Source organism: Schistocerca americana, chromosome 1 (assembly GCF_021461395.2).
Source record: "Schistocerca americana isolate TAMUIC-IGC-003095 chromosome 1, iqSchAmer2.1, whole genome shotgun sequence".
Classification (NCBI taxonomy): domain Eukaryota; kingdom Metazoa; phylum Arthropoda; class Insecta; order Orthoptera; family Acrididae; genus Schistocerca; species Schistocerca americana.
In genome coordinates this window covers 58,478,318-58,503,922 of record NC_060119.1, presented here as the reverse complement: position 1 = coordinate 58,503,922, position 25,605 = coordinate 58,478,318, and the positions used below count along the sequence as shown (strand labels likewise).

At 41.8% G+C, this 25,605-nt stretch overlaps 1 protein-coding gene across 1 annotated transcript in view; it reads right to left on the bottom strand.

Annotated features, from left to right (window-relative positions):
- The window catches only part of LOC124596818 (piwi-like protein Siwi), a 267,140-nt gene that overhangs the window by 77,269 nt on the left and 164,266 nt on the right, over positions 1-25,605 (bottom strand). The window contains exons 9-10 of the mRNA XM_047135901.1: positions 24,121-24,283; positions 7,428-7,718 (exon numbers count right to left, since the gene is read on the bottom strand). Coding sequence (XP_046991857.1) covers positions 7,428-7,718; positions 24,121-24,283 — 454 coding nt within the window. The remainder of the gene's footprint in view (positions 1-7,427; positions 7,719-24,120; positions 24,284-25,605) is intronic.

Below are 25,605 nucleotides of genomic sequence, written 5' to 3'. Positions count from 1 at the left end.
TGCAAATGACTGTTTGTGTAAAGGGAGTAAGATGAAATTAAGGGCTATTGAGAAGAAAGACTGTGCAAAGCTGGTAAAGTTGTTTTATCAGAGTGTCAGCAACAGCAACACTGCACTGTGAGAATGTTGCAGATAGTAACAGCTGCAAAGAGGCACCATTTAAGTAAATGGCCTAACGAATAAGCTCAAGAAATCTGAAGAAGCAGGTGAATTAGGTGATGCAGCAGGGAGAAGGATATGGCCCATTCCTACAGCAGTTGTTGACAAAATTGCTGTGGCTACAGCTGACCATGCAGCACATATTTCAAATTCTGCAACCAGTGCTTGAGCTGTCTTGCAGGAATTGCCATTCCCATTATCAACACTTCAAAAGATATTGGGCACATTTACAATGGCATTTGTAAGAGATTCAAAATGTGACTTTTCCCTACGTATTATGGCAGGTGTGGAAATGGATAACATGTGGCTGGGGAATACTCTTTGGCTGGAAAAAAAAAATAATAAATAAATAAATAAATAAAAATTACTCTACCCATTGCCATGAATGCACAGAACTGTTGAATATGGGGTTCAAGTCCAGCACATGTTGTGCAGAAATGTTCATTGCGCTCAGCTTATGCAACTTCATGAAGCTAGTTTGCAAGTTTCATTACAACCACCCTTTGTGTGTGTGTGTGTGTGTGTGTGTGTGTGTGTGTGTGTGTGTGTGTGTGTGTGTGGAAAAATTCAGGAGGGTGGGGTGTAATGACAATACTATGAAAAGGATAGGTTCAATTTCATAACATTTTACATGTACACACACACACACACACACACACACACACACACACACACACACACACACACACAGACACACGCGCACGCACACACACACAGACACACGCGCACGCACACACACACAAAGGTTGCTTATAATGAAACTGATGGTGTTCCGAGTGTTGCAGCGCCGGCTGTTAACATTGCAGCATGAAGAAACTTCGGAGGCATGTTCATTAATCAGTGCACTTGTGGAGTATTCTGAAAAAAATAGTAGTTCCACCAGGGGAAATTATGGTGGTGTAAGCAGTGAGAAAGTGGAGTGGTTGCAGGAAAATGGGAGGAACGATCAAACACATGATAATTAGGATTCGGCACAAGTTAGAACATGTGTCCAATACAGTATCCCTACTCAGTAGTATTGTATTGTATTGTATGTCAACCGGGTGCCTAGATATGATGGAGAGGCTCTGTCCCCACTGCAGCTGCAGTGTTCCACAACCCCGCGACAACTACCGTAGTCCACTTCATCCCTCTGCCGCCCCACACTGAACCACTCTTTCAGGGTTATTATGTGGTTAGGCCCCTGGTGGACCCCGACCCTCCACCCCACCCCACCCCCACGGGGAATGTCTCACACCAGACGAGTGTAACAACTATGTTTGTGTGGTAGAGTAATGGTGGTGTGTGGGTACGTGGAGAACTTGTTTGTGCAGCAATCTCCGACATAGTGTAGTTGAGGCAGAATAAGGGGAACCAGCCCGCATTCGCTGAGGCAGATGGAAAACCATCCACAGACTGGCCAGCTCTCTGGGCCTCAACACAAATCCGCCAAGCGGATTCATATCAAGGACCAGGCGTTCCTTCCCAATCCAGAGAGCCGTATATTAGACTGCATGGCTAATCGGGCAGGCTACTCAGTAGTAAGTTGCATACATAAAAAGTCATGGTCATGAGACATTGGGTCACAGACAAGCACAATGAAAAGACTGTTATACACTGAGGTTTCGGCCAAAAGGCACTCTACTAAGTAGGAAACACACAAATTCACAAAAGATTAATACAACTACATATGACCACTGTCTCTAGCTGTTAAGGCCAGTCTGTAAACAGCAACTGTGCCTAATGGGAGAAGCAATCTGTGGGTGGTGGAGTTAAGGAGGAGGCTGTGGCAGGGAGATTGTGGGGTAGCGGGGTAGGGGTGGGGGAAGGTGTAGTGCTACTTGTGAGAGCATGCAGGGGCATGGTGGGTACAGTGTAGGGCTGCTAGGTGCTGTCCACAGTTTTCTTATTTTTATTATTTGGGGTGGAATGGGGGGAGGGGAGGCAGTTGGAGGCAGTGGGTGAGAAGTAGAGGGGGGGGGGGGAAGGCTATTGGGTGTGTAGGTTGAATAGAAGGCTGTGTAGTGCTGGAGTGGGAGCAGCGAAGGTGGTAAGTGAAGGGTAGGGACTAGTGGAGGTTGAGGCCATGGGGTTAACAAGAGGATAGGATATATTGCAGGGAGAGTTCCCACCTCTGCAGTCCAAAGAAGCTCGTATTGGTAGGAAGGATCCAGCTGGCCGAGGGTGTGAAGCAGTCACTGAAGAGAAGCACTTGTACGGGGCAGCAAGTTGAGCAACTCCATGGTCCAGCTGTCCATCGGCCACAGTTTACCAGTGGCTGTTCATGTGGGGACAGACAACTTGTGGGTTGTCATGCCCCAGTAGAAAGCAGCACAGTGGTTACAGCTTGGTTTGTAGATCATATGACTGGTTTCACAGGTACCCCTGTTTCTGTGGGATACGCAATGCCTGTGACTGGAGTGGAGTAAGTAGTGGTGGGAGGATGTATGGGACAGGTCTTACATTTAGCTCTATTGAATGGATATGAGCCGGATATGAGCCATGAGGCAGGGGGTTGGGAGTAGGGGCTATGTAGGGTTGGACAAGGATATTTCGTAGGTTCTGTGGGTGGTGGAATACCACTGTGGGAGGTGTGTGAAGGATAGTGGGTTGGGTATTCCTCAATTCATGCAATTTTTCCAACTGAACCTAGCAACTCACCCTGTCCTTGCATGCTCCAACAACCTTTCTCCACCCCTACCCTGCTGTCCCTCCCCTTCCCAGGCTCCTCCTTATTCCTATCACCCAAAGATTGCTCCTCCCATCAAGTTTAGTGGCTGTACACAGTCTGGTCTCAGCAGATACACACAACAGTCACAAGTTTATGTTTTCTACTTTAGAAGAAAACCTTTATGCTGAAAGCTCAATGTATAGCAATCTTTCAGTTGTGCCTGTAGGCGACACATTGTGTGTTCTATATGGTGAGGAGCAATCTATCCTTTTCATTATTGTGTGTGTGTGTGTGTGTGTGTGTGTGTGTGTAACTTTATTCTTATTTCTGGTTGAATGACATTATAGTGTTTGTACTGTGAAGTAAAATAAAGAAGTGTGTCTCAAAGAGACTCATGTGGCAGCAGTATGAGAGTTGCTTAACAGCATCACGTAGCTCATGGATTTTGATATAGCTGGGTCCTAAGCACACACATTACCTGAAGGTGCCCCAGATGTGCTCAATAATCTTGAGGTAAGATGATGTGGAAGCAACCCCATGGTCATGTAGTGTTCCCCAAATCACTCTAATGTTATTCAGTTGCAAGCGACAGTAAACTGTTATGCAGTAACTACAGGTTAACTTATGAGATGCTGTAGATGAACGAAGAGTTACTATATCTTTAACCTGTGAGAGGCACTGATAGATGAATCAGAGCAATCATTTCATCACAAATGAACATTCCTCCTACAACAATGCCTCTACTACCTGCCTCATTGTTGCTTTATTGGTAAATGGGATGCATGGGCTAAAGTGGCTTTCAACAAATGCATACATTTCCAGCAACATATACCATGACTCATCAGTCTAGGAAACCCTTCCCATGAGTCAAGTGTCCACAAGAGGTGGCCCCACACCACAGATAATCCATGTGCCATGTAGTAAGCAGCTTCAGTACCTTCTAATAACGAAATGTATCTGGATGGTACAGGTCCTCACTGACTGTTATGCAACACTGATTCCTGTTACACAGCACTAAACTTGTGACTGATTTGATCAACTGTAATCCATTTACTTTTGGGTATAAACTGCAATAGTCAAAAGCAGCTTATTATTAGCATTATGTTGCTCATAGCCACTGACTCCAGCAGAAGCATTTCTCCCAAATCACATACTCATATAAAATGCCACACAGTGAGACTCCTGGTCTCTTCCCCTCCAACACAACAGATTTCTAAATTTCAATTGCTCTTGCATACAGCTATTTCTTAAGAAATGCAATTGAAAAAAGAGGAGAGGAATGTTACACAAGGAAGTCCCCTGCACAAGCAAATGAGCTCTTTTCAAAAAATTCTGGAACATTTGTAATTTCAGACTAATGGTGTGTTGGAGTGAAATGCAGTTTGCATCCCTGCACATGCCTGTGTTTCATGTGTAACTGCTGTACGTTTCATTGTTATACATGCCTCTTAGTTATTGTTCAGTGGTGTATGAAGTAGAAAGTTGTGTCGCACAGATTAGAAACTTTGAGATGGAGTCATTCCATGTCAAATCAACAAACTTATTTTACCTCACCCTCTTAGATTTTGCTGAAAGTTGGTATACTTATAGTGGGCACTGAGACTAAGAAAAATATCGAATTTCAATTTTTATCTCAAACCATTCCTGAAATATGGCTATGCAAACTTTTCAAAAACCAGCCAAAAATGCATTAACGGACTTTTTTCAAATTGTCCTAGGAGCTGCCCTAATTGAGCAAGAGAACTGGGAAAGGTGTCATTTTGCAGCATTTAGCATGCTATTTCCAGGGATATAAAACAAAACATAGCTTGTAATTAATAACCTTTTTCAAAATACTAATTTATATTTTGATTTAATTTTAATTTTTTTACAAAAAGTACATAATTGAAAATTTTGAAAACATTTCCATAACTACTTCATACTATTGTAAATCACATGGCAAAATATAAATCTGGGATGATGATGGGTTCATTGTTCAAAAAAATTATTCCGGACTCTTGTTTTTCATTAACGGCCCTAGTTTGACCAAACTTACCTTTAAGGTAGTACCTCAGTAGAGGACCGTATACATAGGGCTGAGACTGGAGCCATTGTTGAGATGATGTAGTCTGCATTGTTACCTTCTAAGGCTTTGTGTGCCTACAGCATTATTGTGCACTGTGGTTTTAGTGCAAATCAATTGTTACCTCTGTGTTGACCAGTCTGTATCTATTATATTTAATAGTTCATTTTCAAGTAAATCTATACATTGAAGGACAGTTTATAAGTTATTTTTGTATAAATATGGAACCAAGTAAAAAGTGCAGTGTTGTAATCCACTGAAGAAGTCAAATCATTTTATTAGAGACAGAAAAAAACTGAGAAATGTCACAACATGGATGCCCAAATTATTTCCTCAAATACCAAGTGGTGCCAAGATTTGTGATAAATGTAGGAAAGATGTAACCAAATTGAAAAATACACCAGAGCCCATCAGTGATGAAAGTGTTGAAGAAGAATCTTCTGGATCAAAGATAATCATACGAGACCGAGACCCTGACTTCACTCCAACTTCAGTAGCTGTTAAAACATTTTAACACAACACTTCAAGAACTAGGTGAGTCCCTAATTGACCAGAGAAAACTAACATCTAGGCATTACGCCAAATCAAAAGTGAAGAAAATCTCATCAACGACACGTAAACTTTTTGTGGCTCCTGAAACTTCTTCGTCAGATACTGATACTGATGAATTTGTCTAACACAGGAAAGAGCATGAAAAATGATGCAAAATGACATCTTTTCCAGTTCTCTAGCTCAATTAGGGCAGCTCCTAGGGCAGTTTAAAAAAAGTCCGTTCATACATTTATGGCCAGTTTCTGAAAAGTTTACATGAACATATTTCAGGAATGGTTTGAGGTAAAAAATTAAAATTTGGTATTTTTCTTAGTTTCAGCACCCACTACTGTATAAGTATACAAACTTTCGGCAAAATCTAAGAGGGTGAGGTAAAATTTTTATTTAAAGTGCGTTGATTTGACATGGAATGACTCGATGGCAGAATTAGAGGAGCAACACATCTGCATTAAATTTTGCATGAAACTCAAGAAAACCTTTATACAGACACACCAAATTGTGCAGGAAGCCTACGGTGATAAGTGATTAAGCCTTACTTGGTGTTCTGAATGGTTCACATTGTTTAAAAATGGCCGAACGGAAGTTGAAGATGACCCTCATTCAAGACGCACTTCGACGTCGACTGATGACACTCATGTCAGGAACATTAACGAAATTGTGTGCGCCAATAGAAGACTGGCTGTCCAAGAGATTGTAGAAGAATGCAACATTTCAGTTTGTTCATGTTGTGAAATCCTGACACAGCATCTTGGAATGCACCGTGTCGGCACCAAGTTTGTCTCATGGGTCATAAGTCAAGACCAGAAAGACTTTTGCCTTGCACTCTGTGAAGAGCTTCCAAGTTGCACAAATAAGAACAAGATATGTGTCTACAGTGATGATGTTGAGATCACAAGGTTCACCTCCAAGACCCAAAGAAGCTCATTAGGTCAGGTCAAATGTCAAAGTTATGCTGATAGTTGTCTTTGACTTTGAAGGATTAGTTCATGACGAATTCATGCCATTGGGGCAAACTGTCAATTAATGGTAATATTGGGACGCGTTGTGATGCCTGCAAGAAAATGTGAGAAGGAAATGGCCTGAAATGCAGCCAAACAACCCATGGCCCTTGCATTAAGACAACGCACCTCCATGTTCATCCCTGTTGGTGTGTGACTATTGTACAAAAAACGAAATTACTGTGCTGCCTCATCATCTGTACTCTCCTGACCTGGCTCCTGTGGACTTTTTTTTATTTCCAAAGTTGAAAACACCATTGAAAGGATGGAGATTGAACGATAGACAAGATAAAAGAAAATTCGCAAACAGCACTTTATGTGATCCAGCAAGAGCCATACCAAGACTGTTCTCGGGAAAACGAAATGGCAATGGGAGTGGTGTATCAGCTGTGTAGGAGAGTATTTCGAAGGAGACTGCACAATGAGTAAAAGGTAAGTGTAGAAAAATTTTGTGGACAAAGTTCTGGAATTTTATGAATAGACACCGCACATCTAGCGACAGACATCATTGTGCAATGGCTCCTACCTACACCTATTTTTAACTAATTAAAGACCTCTTCCCTCTCAGAAACTTGTACAGTAACTTTGGCTTGGCCACCAAAGACAAGAGGCATGTGCAATGGCAGAAGTTTGAAATGATGGTACTGTTCTAAAACAGCTGTGCAACAACTAAACCAGTAAATAACTTGCTACTACATTCCGTAAAAAGAAAATGTTTGAATTCCAGATTATGCAAAAAAACTGCTTTTTTGGTAGGTATTATTTTATTACTTCTATTAAATGATGCTGTACATAATAATAATAATAATAATAATAATAATATAATGAAATTAAGCCAATTGGGTCAATTACTATCTTGCTGTAACCAAGGTATGGGATTAAATTTATTTTGACTGTGTAAATTAATAAAATGAAAAGCCAGCAGAGAAAAAGTGAAAAACCTAGTCAAAACACTTATCTTTAAATCAAGATCTGTGCATAGAATGATGCAAAACTATACGCTTACCTTTAACAGTTCAACTTCATGTTCCATGACGAAGGGGATCTGACCTTCCCCCACACCATCCCTATAAACTATTATTCTTTCTGGCAAGGAGCCATTCATTGTTTGAAATTTTTGAAGAGCCTTGCACATATTAATACTCAGTTCATTAGACAGCTCTTCACCAGAATGTTGGTAGCTCACAGCAGAGAAGTATCTACTCAGAGCCTTGTTCATGGATGCTACAAGAGCACCAATGGAGACTCCACGACTTGCTGTGTCATGGTAAACATCAAAGCCAACAACCATTAGACCCTGCCACAAAAAAGCAATAGTATTTAAGCAGAATTTTGAATTTTTGTTCGTTAGATAAATTGAAAGATGATAATTTTTGCTTCATGTATTTTCATATTTTCACCAATTCTTGTCTTATCCATTTCACAGAAAGGCTCTCATGACAAGTGGGGAAGTATTTTAGCTGAAAATATAGTAACTTATGTTCTAAGTATCTAAATAAATAAAAACTATGAAAGTTGAAGACTTAACTTGATTTAAGGTACAATTTCAAGAAAGCTGTGAAAACTGATTCTTATATAAATGGCAATGCACAGGAACTGATAAGGAAGAACTTAATGCAACACATGCATCCATTAAAAAATCTAAGCATGAAACCAATATAAATTCAAATTTCCCTTGAAGTTTTGCTCATAAATTCAATAACTAAATCAAACATTTCATTCAGTCTCTAATGGATCATTCTGATGTTGAAACTGAAAACCAACAGAAACCTGAAATATTCAATTCCACACTTAAATATGTATTAATGCATGAGAATGTTAACATGCTAGTTTGTACACCACACAAACTCACAAATAAAAGTCACTAAAACACTTCCAGTAAAAGAGAAAATTTGGGCTTGGTAAAAATCCTGCTAAGACTTCCTTGCTAAGCATTATACAACATTTCTCATGCAAGGTATGGTACTGAATGAATGGAAAAGAACTCGGGTCATTCTATTAAGGTTGGAAGATAAATAAACAGACATTACGAAATACACACAAATAATCTAATTTTAGTCTGTTGCTGAGTCCTAGAGCATGTCCTATATTCAACCATTATGACACTAATGGAGGAAACAAAAACTTCTATCAAAGAACCAGTGAGGAACAGCACAAATAACTTGTGTGAAATATTGTTCATGTTTTTCAGGTACAATATCTTGGAAATAACTGATGCAGAGACATTCTTCCTACATTGCTGGCTGGTAGTCTATATACGGTATGGAAATCTTCATAAATAAAAATTTGACTCAAATAATTTTTTACTAATTCAACACAGTATATTTTCCTTGGTGGCAACCAAAAATTCTAGTAACATTAGGTGTGCCAGAAGAAAGTACTGCAAGACATTAATGTTTGTAATATGATTAATCAGAAAGCTGCAGCAGCACTCTCCCATTGTCAGATGATTCCGTTGCAACAAGAGTCATAGTTGGATCATCACCAAGAAATACAGATTAACTTTAACAATATTTCTATTGGGTGTATGAAGTGGCAGTTATCTTTGTAGCTATCTTTAAATGTGAATAAGGGCAAGATATTAAAGAGAAAACAGTTTGGTAAACCTGGCCGTAAGTACTACAAAATGGTATGAAATGAGATGAATATGTGAAAAAAGTTAGTAGCTTGTTTGTTGCAAGGAAAATTGTGAAGGACATGAAAAGGAAACAGCACTGAAAATATTACCATTGACAATTCTGACACACAGCTCCATCCATTTTTTACGGAGCATGGTAAAAAAAATCCTATTTCTTCTTCTGTGAAAAGGAAACTTGCTACTCATTATATAGCAGAGATGCAGAGTCGCAGATAGGCACAACAAAAAGACTGTCACAAATATAGCTTCCAGACAGTAAGGCCTTCATCAAAATTAGATGACAAACACACACACATACAAACTCACGCAAATGCAGCTCACACACACATGACTGAAGTCTCAGTGATTGGAGTGGTGACTGTGGGGTGGGGGGCTGGGGCAGGGAGAGTGAGAGATAGTAGGGTAGGGTTGGCGGACAGTGACGTGCTGTTGGGGAGCGCACAAGGATGAGGTGGAAAGAGGGTAAGGCACCCGTGTGCAGTTGGGAGGTTAGATGGAGAACAGCGGCAAGGCACGGAGAGAGGGTGACAGCTGAATGGACACTGACAAACTTAGGCCAAGAAATAAGTCGACCACCCTGTTGCTGAGCACACTGCCAAACATGACATCCTTCATTTCAATAACTGCTTCACAGCCTGTGCCATATGGATCATTCCCACCAACACCAGCTTTTCTGAATTGTGCAGGTGGGAACCTTACCTGCAAGATATCCTATGTTCCTGTAACCTTCCTGGTCTCAACCTTCATTAGTCATTGTCCTCTTCCATCCAACCCCATCTCTGTTCCCATTCCAGCACTACACAGCCCTCATTCCTCCATCACACCCAGTCTTTTTTTTTTTTTTTCTCTCCTTTTCCACTGTCCCCCCCCCCCCCCCCCCCCACCTCCAGCCACCCTGCTGTTCTCCGTCTAACTTCCCAACTACACACATGTGTTGTACCCTCTTTCCACCTCGTCCTTGTGTGCTCCCCAAAAGCACGTCACTGTCCGCCACCCCTATCCTACTATCTCTTGCCCTCCCTGCCCCAAGCCTCCTCCCCCCCCCCCCCCCTTAGTCACCATTCCCATCATGCACTGTTGCTGCTGCTCACAGTGTGGCCTCAGTTGCCTGAGACTGCAGCTGTGTTTGTGCGAGCTTGTGGGTGTGTAGGTGTGCGTTTATCATCTAATTTTGATGGAGGTCATAACGGCCAAAAGCTATATTTGTGACAGTCTTTTTGTTTTGCCTATCTGTGACAGCTACTCTGCTATATGGTAAGTAGCAACTTTTCTTTTCACAGTATTGTTACATTCCATCCTGGATTTTACATTGTTTGACTATTTCTTCTTCTACCACTCATAACGTCACTGTAATGTTTTTCTCTTTATTTGCTCTATTTGTATGAATAACACATATATTAGAGTTATACAAATCAGCAATTAATGCTGTAATCCATAAAGTTTTATTACTTCACATGTAATTGTCCAATTACTGATGAAAACAGCCTAATTTCTTTACCTGGAAACAATACTGGTAAAAAGAAATCCATAGTTTAAGATTCGTAAGTAATACGCAGAGCTGAACGTCTTACTGAGTAAATCATTGTATATACCTCATTTCAAACCCCTGATTCTCCTCTTCTCTTTGACCTAGACAATTTCATTTCTTAGCCAGTCTTCGTAGGTTCTGTGAATCCCTATGGAACTATAAGTAACACCTACAAAGTAATAGTTATAATTTTGCACTTTTCTAATCACCCAAGTCACAGTTAAACATACTTGCTGTCTTGATTATTATAACTTTCTATAATTTGATTTTAAACACGGGAAAATCCAGGATGGAATGTCATAATTTTATGAAAAGGATAGTACACACCATATAGTGGGGATGCTGAGTCGCAGGCACACCAAAAAGACTTAGTAAGTGAGCTATAGGCCAACAAGGCCTTTGTTGGAAATACACACACACACACACACACACACACACACACACACACACACACACAAAAATCACTCTCTCTCTCTCTCTCTCTCTCTCTCTCTCTCTCTCTCTCTCACTCTCTCTCTCACACACACACACACACACACACACACACACACACACACACACACACACATACACATGGTGGGGGTAAGGAGGAGCCTGGGGTGAGTATGAGGAGGGATAGCAGGGTACAGCAGGGGGATGGTAATGTGCTGCTTATGGGATCATACAGGCATGAGGTGCTGAGAGGGTAGGGCAGCTAGATGCAGTCAGGCAGTTGATGGTGGGCGGGGGGTGGGGCGAGGTGGGGGCAGAGTTTAATGGAAATGGGGAGAAGTACAGACACTGTGGGTGCATTGGTGGAATAGAGGGCTGTGTAGTGCTGGAATGGGAACAGGGAATGAGCTAGATGGGTTAAGACAGTGATTAATGAAGGTTGAAGCAGGCTGTGAAGGAGTCATTGGAATGAAGGACATCATGTTGGGCGATGTGCTCAGCAACAGGGTGGTCCACTTGTTTCTTGGCTGCAGTTTGTCAGCTTGGCCATTCATGCGGACAGACAGCCTGTTAGTTGTCATACCTATGTAGAACGCAGCACAGTGGTTGCAGCTTGGCTTGTAGACCACATGACTGCTTTCACATGTAGCCCTGCCTTTGATGTGATAGGTGATTTTTGTGACCAGACTGGACTAGGAAGTGGTGGGAGGATGTATAGGACAGATGTTGCATCTAGGTCTATTACAGGGGTATGAGCCATGAGGTAAGGGTTTGAGAGTAGGGGTTGTGTAGGGATGGGCAAGAATATTGTGTAGGTTCGGTGAATGGTGGAATACCACTGTGGGAGGGGTGGGAAGGACAGTAGGCAGGACATTTCTCATTTCAGGGCACGACGAGAGGTAGCCAAAACCCTGGCGGAGAATGTAATTCAGTTGCTCCAGTCCTGGGTGGTACAGAGTTACAAGGGAAATGCTCCTCTGTGTCTGAACGGTGGGACTTTGTGAGGTGGTGGGACACTGGAAAGATAAGGCACAGGAGATATGATTTTGTACAAGACTGAGATGATAATTAAGGTTTGTGAAGGTTTCAGTGAGACCCTTTCGGTATATTTCGAGAGGGACTGCTTGTCACTGCAGATGCGACGACCAAGAATGGCTAGGCTGTATGGGAGGGACTTCTTCGTATGGAAGGAGTGCAGCTGTCAAAGTGGAGGTATTGCTGGTGGTTATTTTGTTTGATATGGACAGAGGTACTGATGTAGCCATATTTGAGGTGGAGGTTAACATCTAGGAAAGTGGGATGTTGGGTTGATTCAGACCTGGTGAAGGAAACGGGGGAAAAGTTGTTAAGGTTCTGGAGGAATGTGGATAGGGTGTCCTCATCCTCAATCCAGATCACAAAGATGTCATCAGTGCATCTGAACAAGGAAGGGGTTTGGGATTATGGGTGCTTAGGAAAGATTCCTCTAGATGGCCCTTGAATAGGTTGGCATAGGATGGTGTCGTGTGGGTGCCCATAACTGTATCCTCGATTTGTTTGTAGGTGTGACTTCAAAGGACAAAGGAGAAATAGTTGTGGATGAGGATATAATTGGTCTTGGCAACTCGGAAGGACATTGTAGGTATGGAATCTCTCGGGCATTGGGAAGGTGGTGTTCAATAGCATTAAGGACATGGGCATTGTGGATGTCAGTGTAAAGAGAGGGGGCATCACAACAGTGATAAGCAGGGCACCATGTAGTAAAGAAACAGGAACTGTGGAGAGTTGGTGGAGGAAATGTTTGGTATCCTTTATATACGACAGGTTGCAGGTAATAGGCTGAAGGTGACGGTCTACGAGAGCAGAGATTCTCTCAGTTGAGACACAGTTAACTGGCCAGAAGGTGATGTTCTGGGTGGTTGGATTTATGGACTTTAGGAAGGCTGGTGAACATAGGGATGTGGAAAATGGTAGGGATGAGAAAAGAGATGGACTCCATGGAGAGGTTCTACTCCAGTCCGGCTACAGCTATCACCTACCCCATCAAAGGCAGGACTACTTGTAAAAACAGTCATGTGATCTACAAGCTAAGGTGTAACCTATGTGCTGAGTTTTACATGGGTGTGACAACCAACAAGCTGTCTGTCCTCACGAATGGCCACTAACATAATGTGGCCATGAAACATCTGGACCACCCCACTGCTGAGCACACCACCCAACACGATGTTCTCCATTTAGTCATTGTTTCAGAGCCTGTGCCATCTGACTCCTTCCCACCAACACCAACTTTTCTGAATTGCACAGTTGGGACCTCTCCCTGCAATATATCTTACATTCCAGTAACCCTCCTGCTAGTTATTTTCCTTACACATCTAGCCCCTTCCTTGATCCCATTCCAGCACTACACAGCCCTCTATTCCTCCAATGAACCCAGTCTTTTTACTTCTCTTTTTCCACTAATCCCCCTCCCCCCCCCCCCTCCACACACACACTTCTCCCCACCAGCCCTCCGTCGACCTCCCAACTGCACCTAGGTGCAGTCTCCACCTCGTCCCTGTATGTTCCCATAAGCAGCCATATGTGTGTGTGTGTGTGTGTGTGTGTGTGTGTGTGTGTGTGTGTTGTCCATTTTCATCGAAGTCATGTTGGCTGAAAGATCACTTTCTGACAGTTTTTTTATTGTGCCTATCTGCAAGTCAGCACCTCCGCTATATGGTGAGTAGCAACTACCCTTTTCAGAATATTGTATTGTTAGATATTGTCATCTTTCATGGTATTGTTCAGATGCACTTCTATGTGTCTGTGCCTGCCACCCGCCTGCTCTAGCAGATGATCTCACACTGTAGCAGATTAAGTGCCGCCTGGGATAGAACTACATTGTGAATTATATGCAACCAAGGACATCGTTTTTCTATGCTATACACCTCGTCGCTGCAGAGCATGGGGTTTTTCCCTACAGCATCCAGAAGCACCACACAACTCACTGCACTTTCCACCCTGATGTGAGCTGTCCATAGGACAAGTGCAGCAATTTACTGTTAATTTTATGTTCAAGTTATTTTACTATCAGAATGTATCCATCTTCTAATAATTTCCGGGTATGCAGCCGGATCCCGTCGACATTCTGCCACGATATTTCGGCCCAGAGACGTCCGGCCATCATCAGGTGAGTACACAACTACTGAAAAGCCCAGGTGCAGTCGCGGTATTTATGCCGAATCTCGCGCATGTGAAATGTACTGGCATCCTACAGCGCATGCGTCAGGTGTTGACATGCGCAGCATAGCCGAGTTGTACGTGCTGCCCTCGGTGGTGGAAATAAAGGTTCATCTAGTAATTGAGTATCGAATGACACTGTCGATTCCGCTGTGATTGTATAATTTTAATAACAGGATTCCAATTTTTATCCAGCTAAAGCCGTTGTCTCGATTTATAAGATTATTGGCAAGACGTATTTCCACTGATTCCTTGATTACGGAATCCCAAAAACCGGAAACCGGGGATAAAATTTTTGTTACATTGTATTCCATTGAATGTCCCAAAGAAATACAGTGCTCTGCTACTGCCGATTTTGACGGTTGTCGCAGACGGGTGTATCTTTCATGTTCTATACATCGTTCATGGACAGTTCTTGTCGTCTGGCCAATATATGCAGCGCCACATTCACAGGGAATTTTGTAGACGCCTGCCTTCTTCAGTTGTAAATCGTCTTTAACGGATCCAACCAGGGCCCGGTTCGTTGCTGGTGGACGGAAGATAACCTTGATTTTATTTTTCTTCAGTAATCGGCCTATTTTCGACGACACATTCCCAGCGTATGGGAGGAACGCAGTTGATTTAAAGTCATCATCTGCGTCCTCAGTGCGTTGCTTCTTGTTATGATAGTTGCGCATGGCCTTCCTTATTTCGCGAGAAGTGTAGCCATTCTCTTTGAAAACCTTCTCCAAGTGTTCTAATTCTGCGTGGAGGTTTTCATCATCCGATATTATATGCGCTCGATGTATTAAGGTACTGAGAACACCGGCTGTTTGTGCTGGGTGATGGCAGCTTGACGCCTGGAGATACAGATCTGTGTGAGTCGCTTTCCTGTACACAGAATGTCCTAATGACCCATCATTTTTACGGCGTACTAGCACGTCTAGAAATGGTAAAGTGCCCTCTTTTTCAATCTCCATCGTAAATTTGATGTTCTCATGTAATGAGTTTAAGTGATGAAGGAATTTCTCCAGTTCCTGTCTGCCATGAGGCCATACAGCAGAAGTATCATCTATGTACCACCAGAAGACCGTAGGCTTTAAAACAGCAGACTCAAGTGCTTTCTCCTCAAAGTCCTCCATAAAGAGATTAGCTACCACAGGCGACAAAGGGCTCCCCATGGCGACGCCGTCTGTTTGTTCAAAGAATTCGTCATTGAATAAAAAGTACGTTGAGGAGAGTATATGTTCAAGCAAGGCCGTCATTTCTGCACTGAATAAGTTACCAATAAGATGTAAAGATTCCATTAAAGGCACTTTGGTAAAAAGTGAGACCACATCAAAGCTGACTAATAAATCCGAGCTACTAAGCTTAACTTCCTTCAAGCGACTGACAAAATCCTCGGAATTACGTATATGGTGGCAACACTTACCCACATACGGCTTTAGTAATGAGGCCAGATATTTTGCTGTAGAATAGGTCGCAGCACCAATATTACTCACTATTAATCGTAGTGGGGCACCATCCTTGTGTATCTTCGGAAGACCGTAGAGTCTTGGTGGTACTGCATTGTGTGGTCTCAATCTCTTGATAACTTCTTCAGGTAGAGAACAGTCGTTCAAAAGGGTAGTAGTTTTCCTTGATATTCGGCTTGTTGGGTCCTTTTCAATTCTACGGAACGTAGAATCATTTAGCTGACCATATATCTTCTCGTTGTAGGCTTCTCTTGTCAGAAGAACTGTGGCGTTACCCTTATCCGCAGGCAGTACGACTGTGCTATTTTATCCCCGGTTTCCGGTTTTTGGGATTCCGTAATCAAGGAATCAGTGGAAATACGTCTTGCCAATAATCTTATAAATCGAGACAACGGCTTTCAGCTGGATAAAAATTGGAATCCTGTTATTAAAATTATACAATCACAGCGGAATCGACAGTGTCATTCGATACTCAATGACTAGATGAACCTTTATTTCCACCACCGAGGGCAGCACGTACAACTCGGCTATGCTGCGCATGTCAACACCTGACGCATGCGCTGTAGGATGCCAGTACATTTCACATGCGCGAGATTCGGCATAAATACCGCGACTGCACCTGGGCTCTTCAGTAGTTGTGTACTCACCTGATGATGGCCGGACGTCTCTGGGCTGAAATATCGTGGCAGAATGTCGACGGGATCCGGCTGCATACCCGGAAATTATTAGAAGAAGAAATACGCCGGGAAAATTTCAGAAGTCACATCAGAACGTATCCACTTTCCATTGTGCTACCAGAGACCTGCATGACCCTTAAGCTAAACAGTGAGTTGATTTTGTGCTTCTAAAAAGTGAATAGCATTGTCAAGCTCCCACAATGCCTCTGGAGAACTAGCAGGTGAGATTGATACCATACTTCAGGAAAATGCTATTCAGCACCTACCTTGCAGTCTCATGTCCTCAACCTTGTCCCATACAGGAACAAGGTGGAGAGGGGGTACGGCAGCTAGCTGCATATGACAGATTGATGGGTGGGTTGGTGGGAGGGAATTTAGCAGAAAAGGAGAGAAATGGACTGTGGGTAAATTATAGTGAGCGCAGTAACATCCAACCTCTTTTTGTTGAATACTTGCAAACTGCCGCAGTGCGACAGGTATGTATGTTAAAGACTGAAACCCACAACTGTGTTAGATTAGCTTCACTTACGGTTACTCAAGCACGTTTATTTGTATTTTGTATTTGCTTTAGTCACTGTGCTAGATTGGCTTCCCTTATGGCACATCTGTATCCTGTATTTAGATTCATAATTGTGTTAGGTTAGCTTCACCCACGGTAACTCAAATTTACTTGTAATTGTATTTTACTTTGATAAGTGTGTTAGATTAGACACACTTGCAGTACCTCCAAGTTCATTTATTTTTATTTGCGTATTTCATTGATCATTGTGTTAAATCAGCCCTGTTTACCATACTTGTAGAACATTAAAAATGTTTCTCGTGTTGTCTTAAAAAATTGTGTAAACTGATCACCTATACTGGGACAGTTGGCACCTATCAAGCGTACTCATAATGCCTTTATGAATGGTGGGGATTATTGGACTGATTCAATTGAGTTTTCATCCATAGACTTTTTTGTGGTAACTTACTGGGTGGTCACACTTGAAAGTGCAGTTACTGACAGAGATCCAGTGTGTGCTGTATGCATCATATGGCAGCAAAACTTGGTAGATATTCTAATGTGGAAATGATTTACATGGGGGAAAAATTAGTTTCAATTTAAGCCACCAGCTGCAAATCTGACACTATGCAGGCAGAAAGATGTCTAGAAATGTTACAACACATAGTGGATTAGGAACAAGATGTGGGCAGAAAAGATCAAATAAATGAGAAAGTCATAATTTTGATTTTATTACTAACTGCTGCTTACATGTTTTGTTCAATATGAGAACTGAAGATGTTGACAAGATACTGCATCAATAAAATGATGTGGTCGACAATTGGTCACAGTAGTTCGGCTGGATCAGTTAGAGACCAAACAAATCCCTGGTAAAGGAATCCTTTGATATTCCCAGAGCAAAAAATCCTGTAGATTCAGATCAGGTGAGCTTGTAGGCCATGCAACTGGAAAACCTATGGAGATAACACATTTGTAGAAGGTTGCATTACATAAATCTTTCACTGGGCAAGCAACGTGAGGTGTTGCCCCATCCTGCATGAAAATAGTGGTTTCCACACAGCTACACTTTTCCAAATCCCATGTTAACAAGGAGGTTTCAATAACATGCAGACATCACTTTACATCTGACATCCCCCGTGGGTGTATTCTATTCATAGAACAACAACTAAGAATAAAGCTACTTGTGAATCCACATCGTAGTCACAAATGGCAAGCACAAGGGCTCTTCATTCACAACATATGATTTAACAGTACCCCAAATTCAGAAGTTCTATACAATCACAGCAGCCTTTAGTGTAAAATGTATCTTGTTACTCCACAGAATATGTCTCACCTTGTGTCATCAACTTTGATCTGTTCCAGAAACCAAATAATTCAGAAAGCTACTGCAGATCATGAGGTTCCAGCTGCTGCACTATCTGGTACCAATGTAATATGGACTACAAAGCTTTCTGTACTGTTGACTATGGGATGGGCAGTGATTGTCACACTGTATGAGCACTAGCACTACCCAGAGCACATGCTGTATGGTCAATTATTGCAACAGCAACTTTGTCAATAACTTCCACAGGGATAGAGTGCCTTCCTCTTCCATTTGCCACACCAAGCTCACTCGTATTTTTGAATGTTATTATCATCTTCTTTAAACCATTTCATGACATTGGGGCCTCTCCTTAGAACTTTCACTCAGCAATGCTCTTTCAATACAGCTCTGTAGTTGCTCCCGCCACATAAAACAATTCCACTAACAACACATGGTCTCTCTTCTCGATAGCCATACTGTTTATTCAAGTTATGGATTGTCAAATGACAGCATGGATGTCATAGCACCCATCATATACACAGTATACATTACCAGATTTGCACCTGGTGTCCAAAAAGTAAGTAATTTTTTACAACATAAATCATTTCCATGTTGACACTTTAGGATATGTACCAAGTTTCACTTCTCAAAAATAATTACAGTTCAGAATGAACCGCAATGAGCAGAATGCGCTTTAATTATAACTACCCAGTACCATTGTAAATGCATTCAGCAATTGTGCCAACTAACTGTGCCTGTTAATGTTCCAATACAGTAACTGTTTAGAATTCAGACATCTTTTGTTACATTCTTCCCCTGCATCACCAGTCCGTTTTACCCTCCAGGTCTAATAAACCCACAGTAACCACTGTATCCAGTGTCATTGTAACTGCCATCTGCTTCACATCTCCTGTGCAGCAAGCTATGTAAATTTAAGTATTAACTGTGTTTTCTTATTTGTCACTTCTTCTTCTGTGTGTTTTTGCTTTTAGGAAGCTTTAATTTTTGAGTACCAGTACTAGTAATAGTGTTTCATAGATTTTGTGTTTGTTTTGAATACAGCCCAGAGAAAGTTAGTGCTTATTTTCATTGTTCCCAACAAGAAATGTCTAGTAACCACAGTTTAGTAAGCTATCAGCCGCCTTTAGTGAATTAGCAGTCTAGTTAAAAGTTGACAAACTCTCTACAGTAAATTGATTTAGGATGGATAGGATGTGTGACTGCTGTGCAGTCACAGAAGGAGCTGGCCACTGTTTGTAAACATCTGAACGTGCTGATGGTCACTGTCAGCTGTCTTCAGGCTGCTGCCTCAGAGTGTAGCAGTAGTGGTGAGTTTGGTGCATTTCATGGTACACCCCGGGTGTTACATGCTTCACCCACGGTCCATGCTGTTGAAAAATAGTCGTGGTTACTGACTGGGGTTGGGCCACCCTCTCCCCAAGGGGAGTGGGGGGTTCAACGGCGTTCATGTTGCATGAGGCGGAGTGTCAATGTGGAGGATGGCCATGTGGCATTGCCCACTCTGCCTGTGAGTGGACATGTGGCCACTCCTTCAGCAAGGTCCGAACAGGCACACGGGGTGAGGGGTTTATTAGTGACTGTGAGCTCCAATGTTAGGCGGGTGATGGAGCCCCTTAGGGAAATAGCGGAAACGTCAGGGAAGAAGGCCAGTGTTCACTCTGTCTGCTTGCTTGGGTGTCTCATCCAAGATGTGGAAGAGGCCCTGCCGGTGGTGATCGACAGCTCTGGGTGCACCTGACTGCAAATTGTTGCTCATGTCGGCACGAATGACTCCTGCCGTCTAGGTTCAGAGGTCACCCTCAGTTCATACAGGCGGTTGGCGGATCTGGTGAAGACAGAAAGCCTTGCTCGATGGGTGGAATCCGAGCTCACTATTTGTAGTGTCTTTCCCAGAACCAATCGCAGTCCTCTGGTTTGGAGCTGAGTGGAAGGCTTAAACCAGAGGCTGAGATGATTCTGCGGAGATCTGGGGCGCAAATTTCTCGACCTCCGGGTGGAGAAATGTAGGGTACCACTGAATAGGTCAGGTGTGCGCTACACACAGGAAGCAGCTACAAGGGTAGCGGAGTCCGTGTGGAGTGCACATGTGGGTTTTTTTAGGTTAGAGAATTCGAATTCCCTCGCTAGGCCTGACAAGACACCTCCTGAGACGCGACAAGGTAGCAGTAGGCAACATGCAACAGGGAATGACAATATTAATGTGGTAATAGTAAACTGCAGGAGCATCTATAGAAAGGTCCCAGAACTGCTCTCATCAATAAATGGTCACAATGCCCACATAGTACTAGGGACAGAAAGTTGGGGCTGAAACCAGATGTAAACAGTAATGAAATTCTAAACTCAGAGTGGAATGTATACTGCAGAGACAGGCTGGACAGTGAAGGGGGAGGTGTGTTTATAGCGATAAAAAATGCAATAGTATTGACGGAAATTGATGGAGATCCGAAATGTGAAATAATTTGGGTGAAGGTCACGGATAAAGCAGGCTCAAACATGGTAATTGGATGTCTCTATAGGCCCCCCTGGCTCAGCAGCTGTTGTGGCAGAACACCTGAAGGAAAATTTTGAAAATATTTTGAGTAGATTTCCCGACCATGTTATAGTTTTGGGTGGAGATTTTAATTTACCAGATATAGACTGGAGACTCGAACGTTTATAACGGGTGACAGGGACAAAGAATCCAGTGACATTTTTTTAAGTGCATTATCTGAAAACTACCTTGAACAGTTAAACAGAGAACCAACTCATGGCGATAACATATTAGACCTTCTGGTGACAAACAGACCCGAACTATTTGAAACAGTAAACGTAGAACAGGGAATCAGCGATCATAAAGCGGTTACAGCATCAGTGATTTCAGCCATATGGAAGGAAAATTTTTCTGTTTAGCGAAAGTGACAAAAAGCAGATTTCAGAGTACTTGACAGCTCAACACAAAAGTTTTATCTCAAGAACAGATAGTGTTGAGGATCAGTGGACAAAGTTCAAAACCATCGTACAATATGCATTAGATGAGTATGTGCCCAGCAAGATTGTAAGAGACGGAAAAGAGCCACTGTGGTACAACAACCAAGTTAGAAAACTGCTACGGAAGCAAAGGGAACTTCACAACAAACATAAACATAGCCAAAGCCCAAGTTCTATGTACTGACTTGGCAGAAAATCCTAAGAAATTTTGGTCATATGTCAAAGTTGTAGGTGGATCAAAATAAAATGTCCAGACACTCTGTGACCATAGTGGTACTGAAACAGAGGATGACAGACTAAAGGCCGAGATACTAAATGTCTTTTTCCAAAGCTGTTTCACAGAGGAAGACTGCACTGTAGTTCCTTCCTCTAGACTGTCGCACAGACGACAAAATGGTACATATCGAAATAGCAATTAAAATCGCACAAAAGAGGAAAGGCTGCAGGAACTGATGGGATACCAGTTCGATTTTACACAGAGTACACAAAGGAACTTGCCCCCTTCTTGCAGCAGTGTACCATAGGTCTCTAGAAGAGCACAGCATTCCAAAAGATTGGAAAAGGGCACAGGTTTTCAAGAAGGGATGTTGAACAGATGTACAGAACTATAGCCCTATATCTATAACGTCGATCAGTTGTAAAATTTTGGAACACGTATTATGTTTGAGTATAATGACTTTTCTGGAGACTAGAAATCTACTCTGTAGGAATCAGCATAGGTTTTGAAAAAGACGATCGTGTGAAACCCAGCTCGCACTTTTCATCCACGAGACTCTGAGGGCCGTAGACATGGGTTCCCAGGTAGGTGCCGTGTTTCTTGACTTCCGCAAGGCGTTTGATACAGTTCCCCACGGGTGTTTAATGAACAAAGTAAGAGCATAAGGACTATCAGACCAATTGTGTGATTGGATTGAAGAGTTCCTAGATAACAGAATGCAGCATGTCATTCTCAATGGAGGGAAGTCTTCCGAAGTAAGAGTGATTTCAGGTGTGCCGCAGGGGCGTGTTGTAGGACCGTTGCTATTCACAATTTACGAGGGTATTTCAGAAAGTAAAGATACACTGTACGCCAGAAGAACAGAAGAGTATTGGCAAGCATGTTAGCAACACTGGTGTTAACCTTGAACTGTTAGCTTTCTCCTTGCGTTTGTTCGGTAGTTGAACGTTGCTACTGGTTGGAGGAGGTCGTGTTTAAAATGGCTGTGCTGATTCAGAATCCCGCGAAATGCGAAGTGCGCTCCGTCATACATTTTCTTCATGCAAAAGATCAGCGACCAGCGGATATTCACAAAGAAATTGTTTCTGTTTATGTGAACATTATGAATCAACAAAATGTAACGAAATGGTGTCATTTCTCTGAAGGTAGGACCGATGTTCATGATGAACAAAGAACAGGTCAGCCATCTGCGATCTCTGATGCTGTTCTTCGGAGAACGGAGGAAGCAATTTGTGCGAATAGACGTCTCACATTGAAAGAATCGCATCAGATCATACCGGACGTGTTAATGACAACTCTTTATGATGTTGTGACTGTCATGTTAGGGTACAGGAAACTGTGTGAGCGCTGGGTTCCAAAACTGTTAACGGAAGAACACAAAAAGAAAAAGGATGGGCTTTGCACTTGACTTCCTCACGAACAATACGAGACTGGAATAGAAGGGAGAACCGATAGAGGTACTCAAGGTATCCTCCGCCACGCACCGTCAGGTGGCTTGTGGAGTAGATGTAGATGTAGATATCATGCTCAGTAAGGAACACAATTACAAAACAACAGATTTTGTTATTCAGTCTTATGCTTTTCTATGAGTATTCATGCAAGACAATGCTTCAGTCAGTCTCCAGTATTCATTTGCAACGTTAATATTTCAGCATCACTATCAATCAGTCCTGGGTTACTTATCAATAGTAAACATTATGTGACAAGTCAACAGCCTGCATTCTTTTGGCCAATATGCAACTGATATTACAGTCAGAGGGTAACACATTCAGTAATCACCATGAAGTCAGTATAAAATTCCAGGTACAACTGTTGCAGTGTACAGTCATTATGTTCAAACAGATATACACATTAAAATGTTAATATGTACAGTGAATATATAAACAAAATTATCTTCATATTACTAGTCAGTAAAAATTGAACAATGTATGTATGTACGTAATAAATCTTAGTTCTCTATTCATACATCAGCAATGTAAGTGCTGACTTATGCTGCATGAACTAAAATTGTTGAATGCAAGCTGATCATCAGATTGTCACTGATGTCAACACATGTGAAAAGATGACAACTTAAATACTGTTGTGTTCATGATTTAACAAACTGGTCATTAAAACCAAATTATAACCAAGAAGTAAAACATCCACAAGCTGCAGCACTACTTCCAAGGCGACAAATAGATCAGTTAGGTTACACATTGCTTAAAATTCCTTATCAAGTAGGGTAGAGAGTAAATGTCAAATGAATTCAGACGCATACTGCTAGGATCATGACAGGTTTGTAAGGTCCATACAGAAATGTAAAAGTAAAAAACAAACAACAAATATTTTAAATTTTAGAGAATTCAAACTGATTGTTTTCAAAACTGATTAAGATAAAATAGTTGTCTAATTACACAACAATTAAGGATAAAAAAACAAAAAAATATATACTTACTTCTTCCCATTTTATAAGATCTTCCTAACATAATATTTACTTCTCCAAAACAGTTAATCTATTTACTTCTCCAAAAGAGTTAATATGTGTGTGTGTGTGTGTGTGTGTGTGTGTGTGTGTGTGTGAGAGAGAGAGAGAGAGAGAGAGAGAGAGAGAGAGCCTGCACACACACACACACACACACACACACACACACACACACAATAGAAGTTCTTCATTATCACAGTAAATCTTCACTGGAAGATTTATAACACCTAGCCTCTGTATATGGTTTTTGAGATTACTTTCCCCCTTTAACAAGTTGTATTGACAATTACTATATAGCTTTACTTACACTTAGTGGTATTTCTACACTCCAAGGAGCTCCTCCAATTTTACAACACATTTGAATTACTATTTTTGAGGCAACAGAGAAAATGTTTTTCCCCTCTGTGTTTTTCAGGAGAACAACCTGTGTAGCAACAGCTCTATCCACACAGCATCTTCGTTTCAATGCACTGCAAAATGGAAATGATTATTTTAGCAATTCTACATAGTAGTGATAATATTCATTCCATGTAGGCTTTCATGGCCGGCGTCTTCATCAGTAAACACTTCCGGGCTAAGTTGCCGTGGTCGATCTGTAGAACTTCTTCTCCCTGATGTTTCGTTCTCAACTACGGAGAACATCTTCTGAGGTGAGTCAATGACTGGCTGCTAGGAGCTGGGGCCGCCGCTTATATGGATATCGTATGGGGCGCCACCACACGGCACATGGCGTCGATGTGCAGCTATCTCTGGCTGTTCTCTCGATTGCAGGCAATCGATTGTCACGAGACTGATGCAACGTCAACCGCCATATCTTATCCAATTTTAATCCTTCTTCTTTGCGATTAAAATTGTATTGATGTTTGTGGATTTCAATTGCCTCTCTATACATACGTGTATAATAGTGCGACGTCCTCGCTAGCGTGGCGCCCCCTATGATATCCGTATAAGCGGCGGCCCCAGCTCCTAGCAGCCAGTCGTTGACTCACCTCAAAAGATGTTCTCCGTAGTTGAGAACGAAACGTCAGGGAGAAGAAGTTCTACAGATCGACCACGGCAACTTAGTCCGGAAGTGTTTACTGATGGAGTGATAATATTGTTTACTCTCTCTCTCTCTCTCTCTCTGTGTGTGTATGAGAAGAGAGGGACACACACACACACACACACACACACACACACACACACACACACAGACAGAGAGAGAGAGAGAGGGAGAGAGAGGAGAGAGAGAGAGAGAGAGAGAGAGAGAGAGAGAGAGAGAGAGAGAGAGAGAGAGAGAATTGTGTTTCTGTTCTATATCGCCAGACATACAAACACACAGTTTTATCACAAGGAAACTTCACCTGTGCAGACTATGAAATTACATGGATGCAGTAATTACCTTCAAGAGTTTAAGTTCTAAGTATTGCTGATAGACACATATAAGAGTAAAAACACTAACATAGCTTTTGTATATGAACAGTTTAAAAGGTAAAGTGGGCATTTCTACTGTCATATATATATATATATATATATATATATATATATATATATATATATATATATATAAAAAATAGCTAGAATTTTGCAGTCACAAGGTTAAGTACTTGCCTATCATTACACCTCCATGTAATTTGACAGGTGTGGTTTTAACTGGTACAATAACGTTTTTGTGTACCTGCTCCGTAACACTTTATTTCACTCAAACATTTGAATAATGGACACTTGCCACCTATAAGATGAAAACAATAGGTATGCGTGTCTCATGAATTGGTAATAAATTCACCGAACCAAACTTACATCATCTCATAAG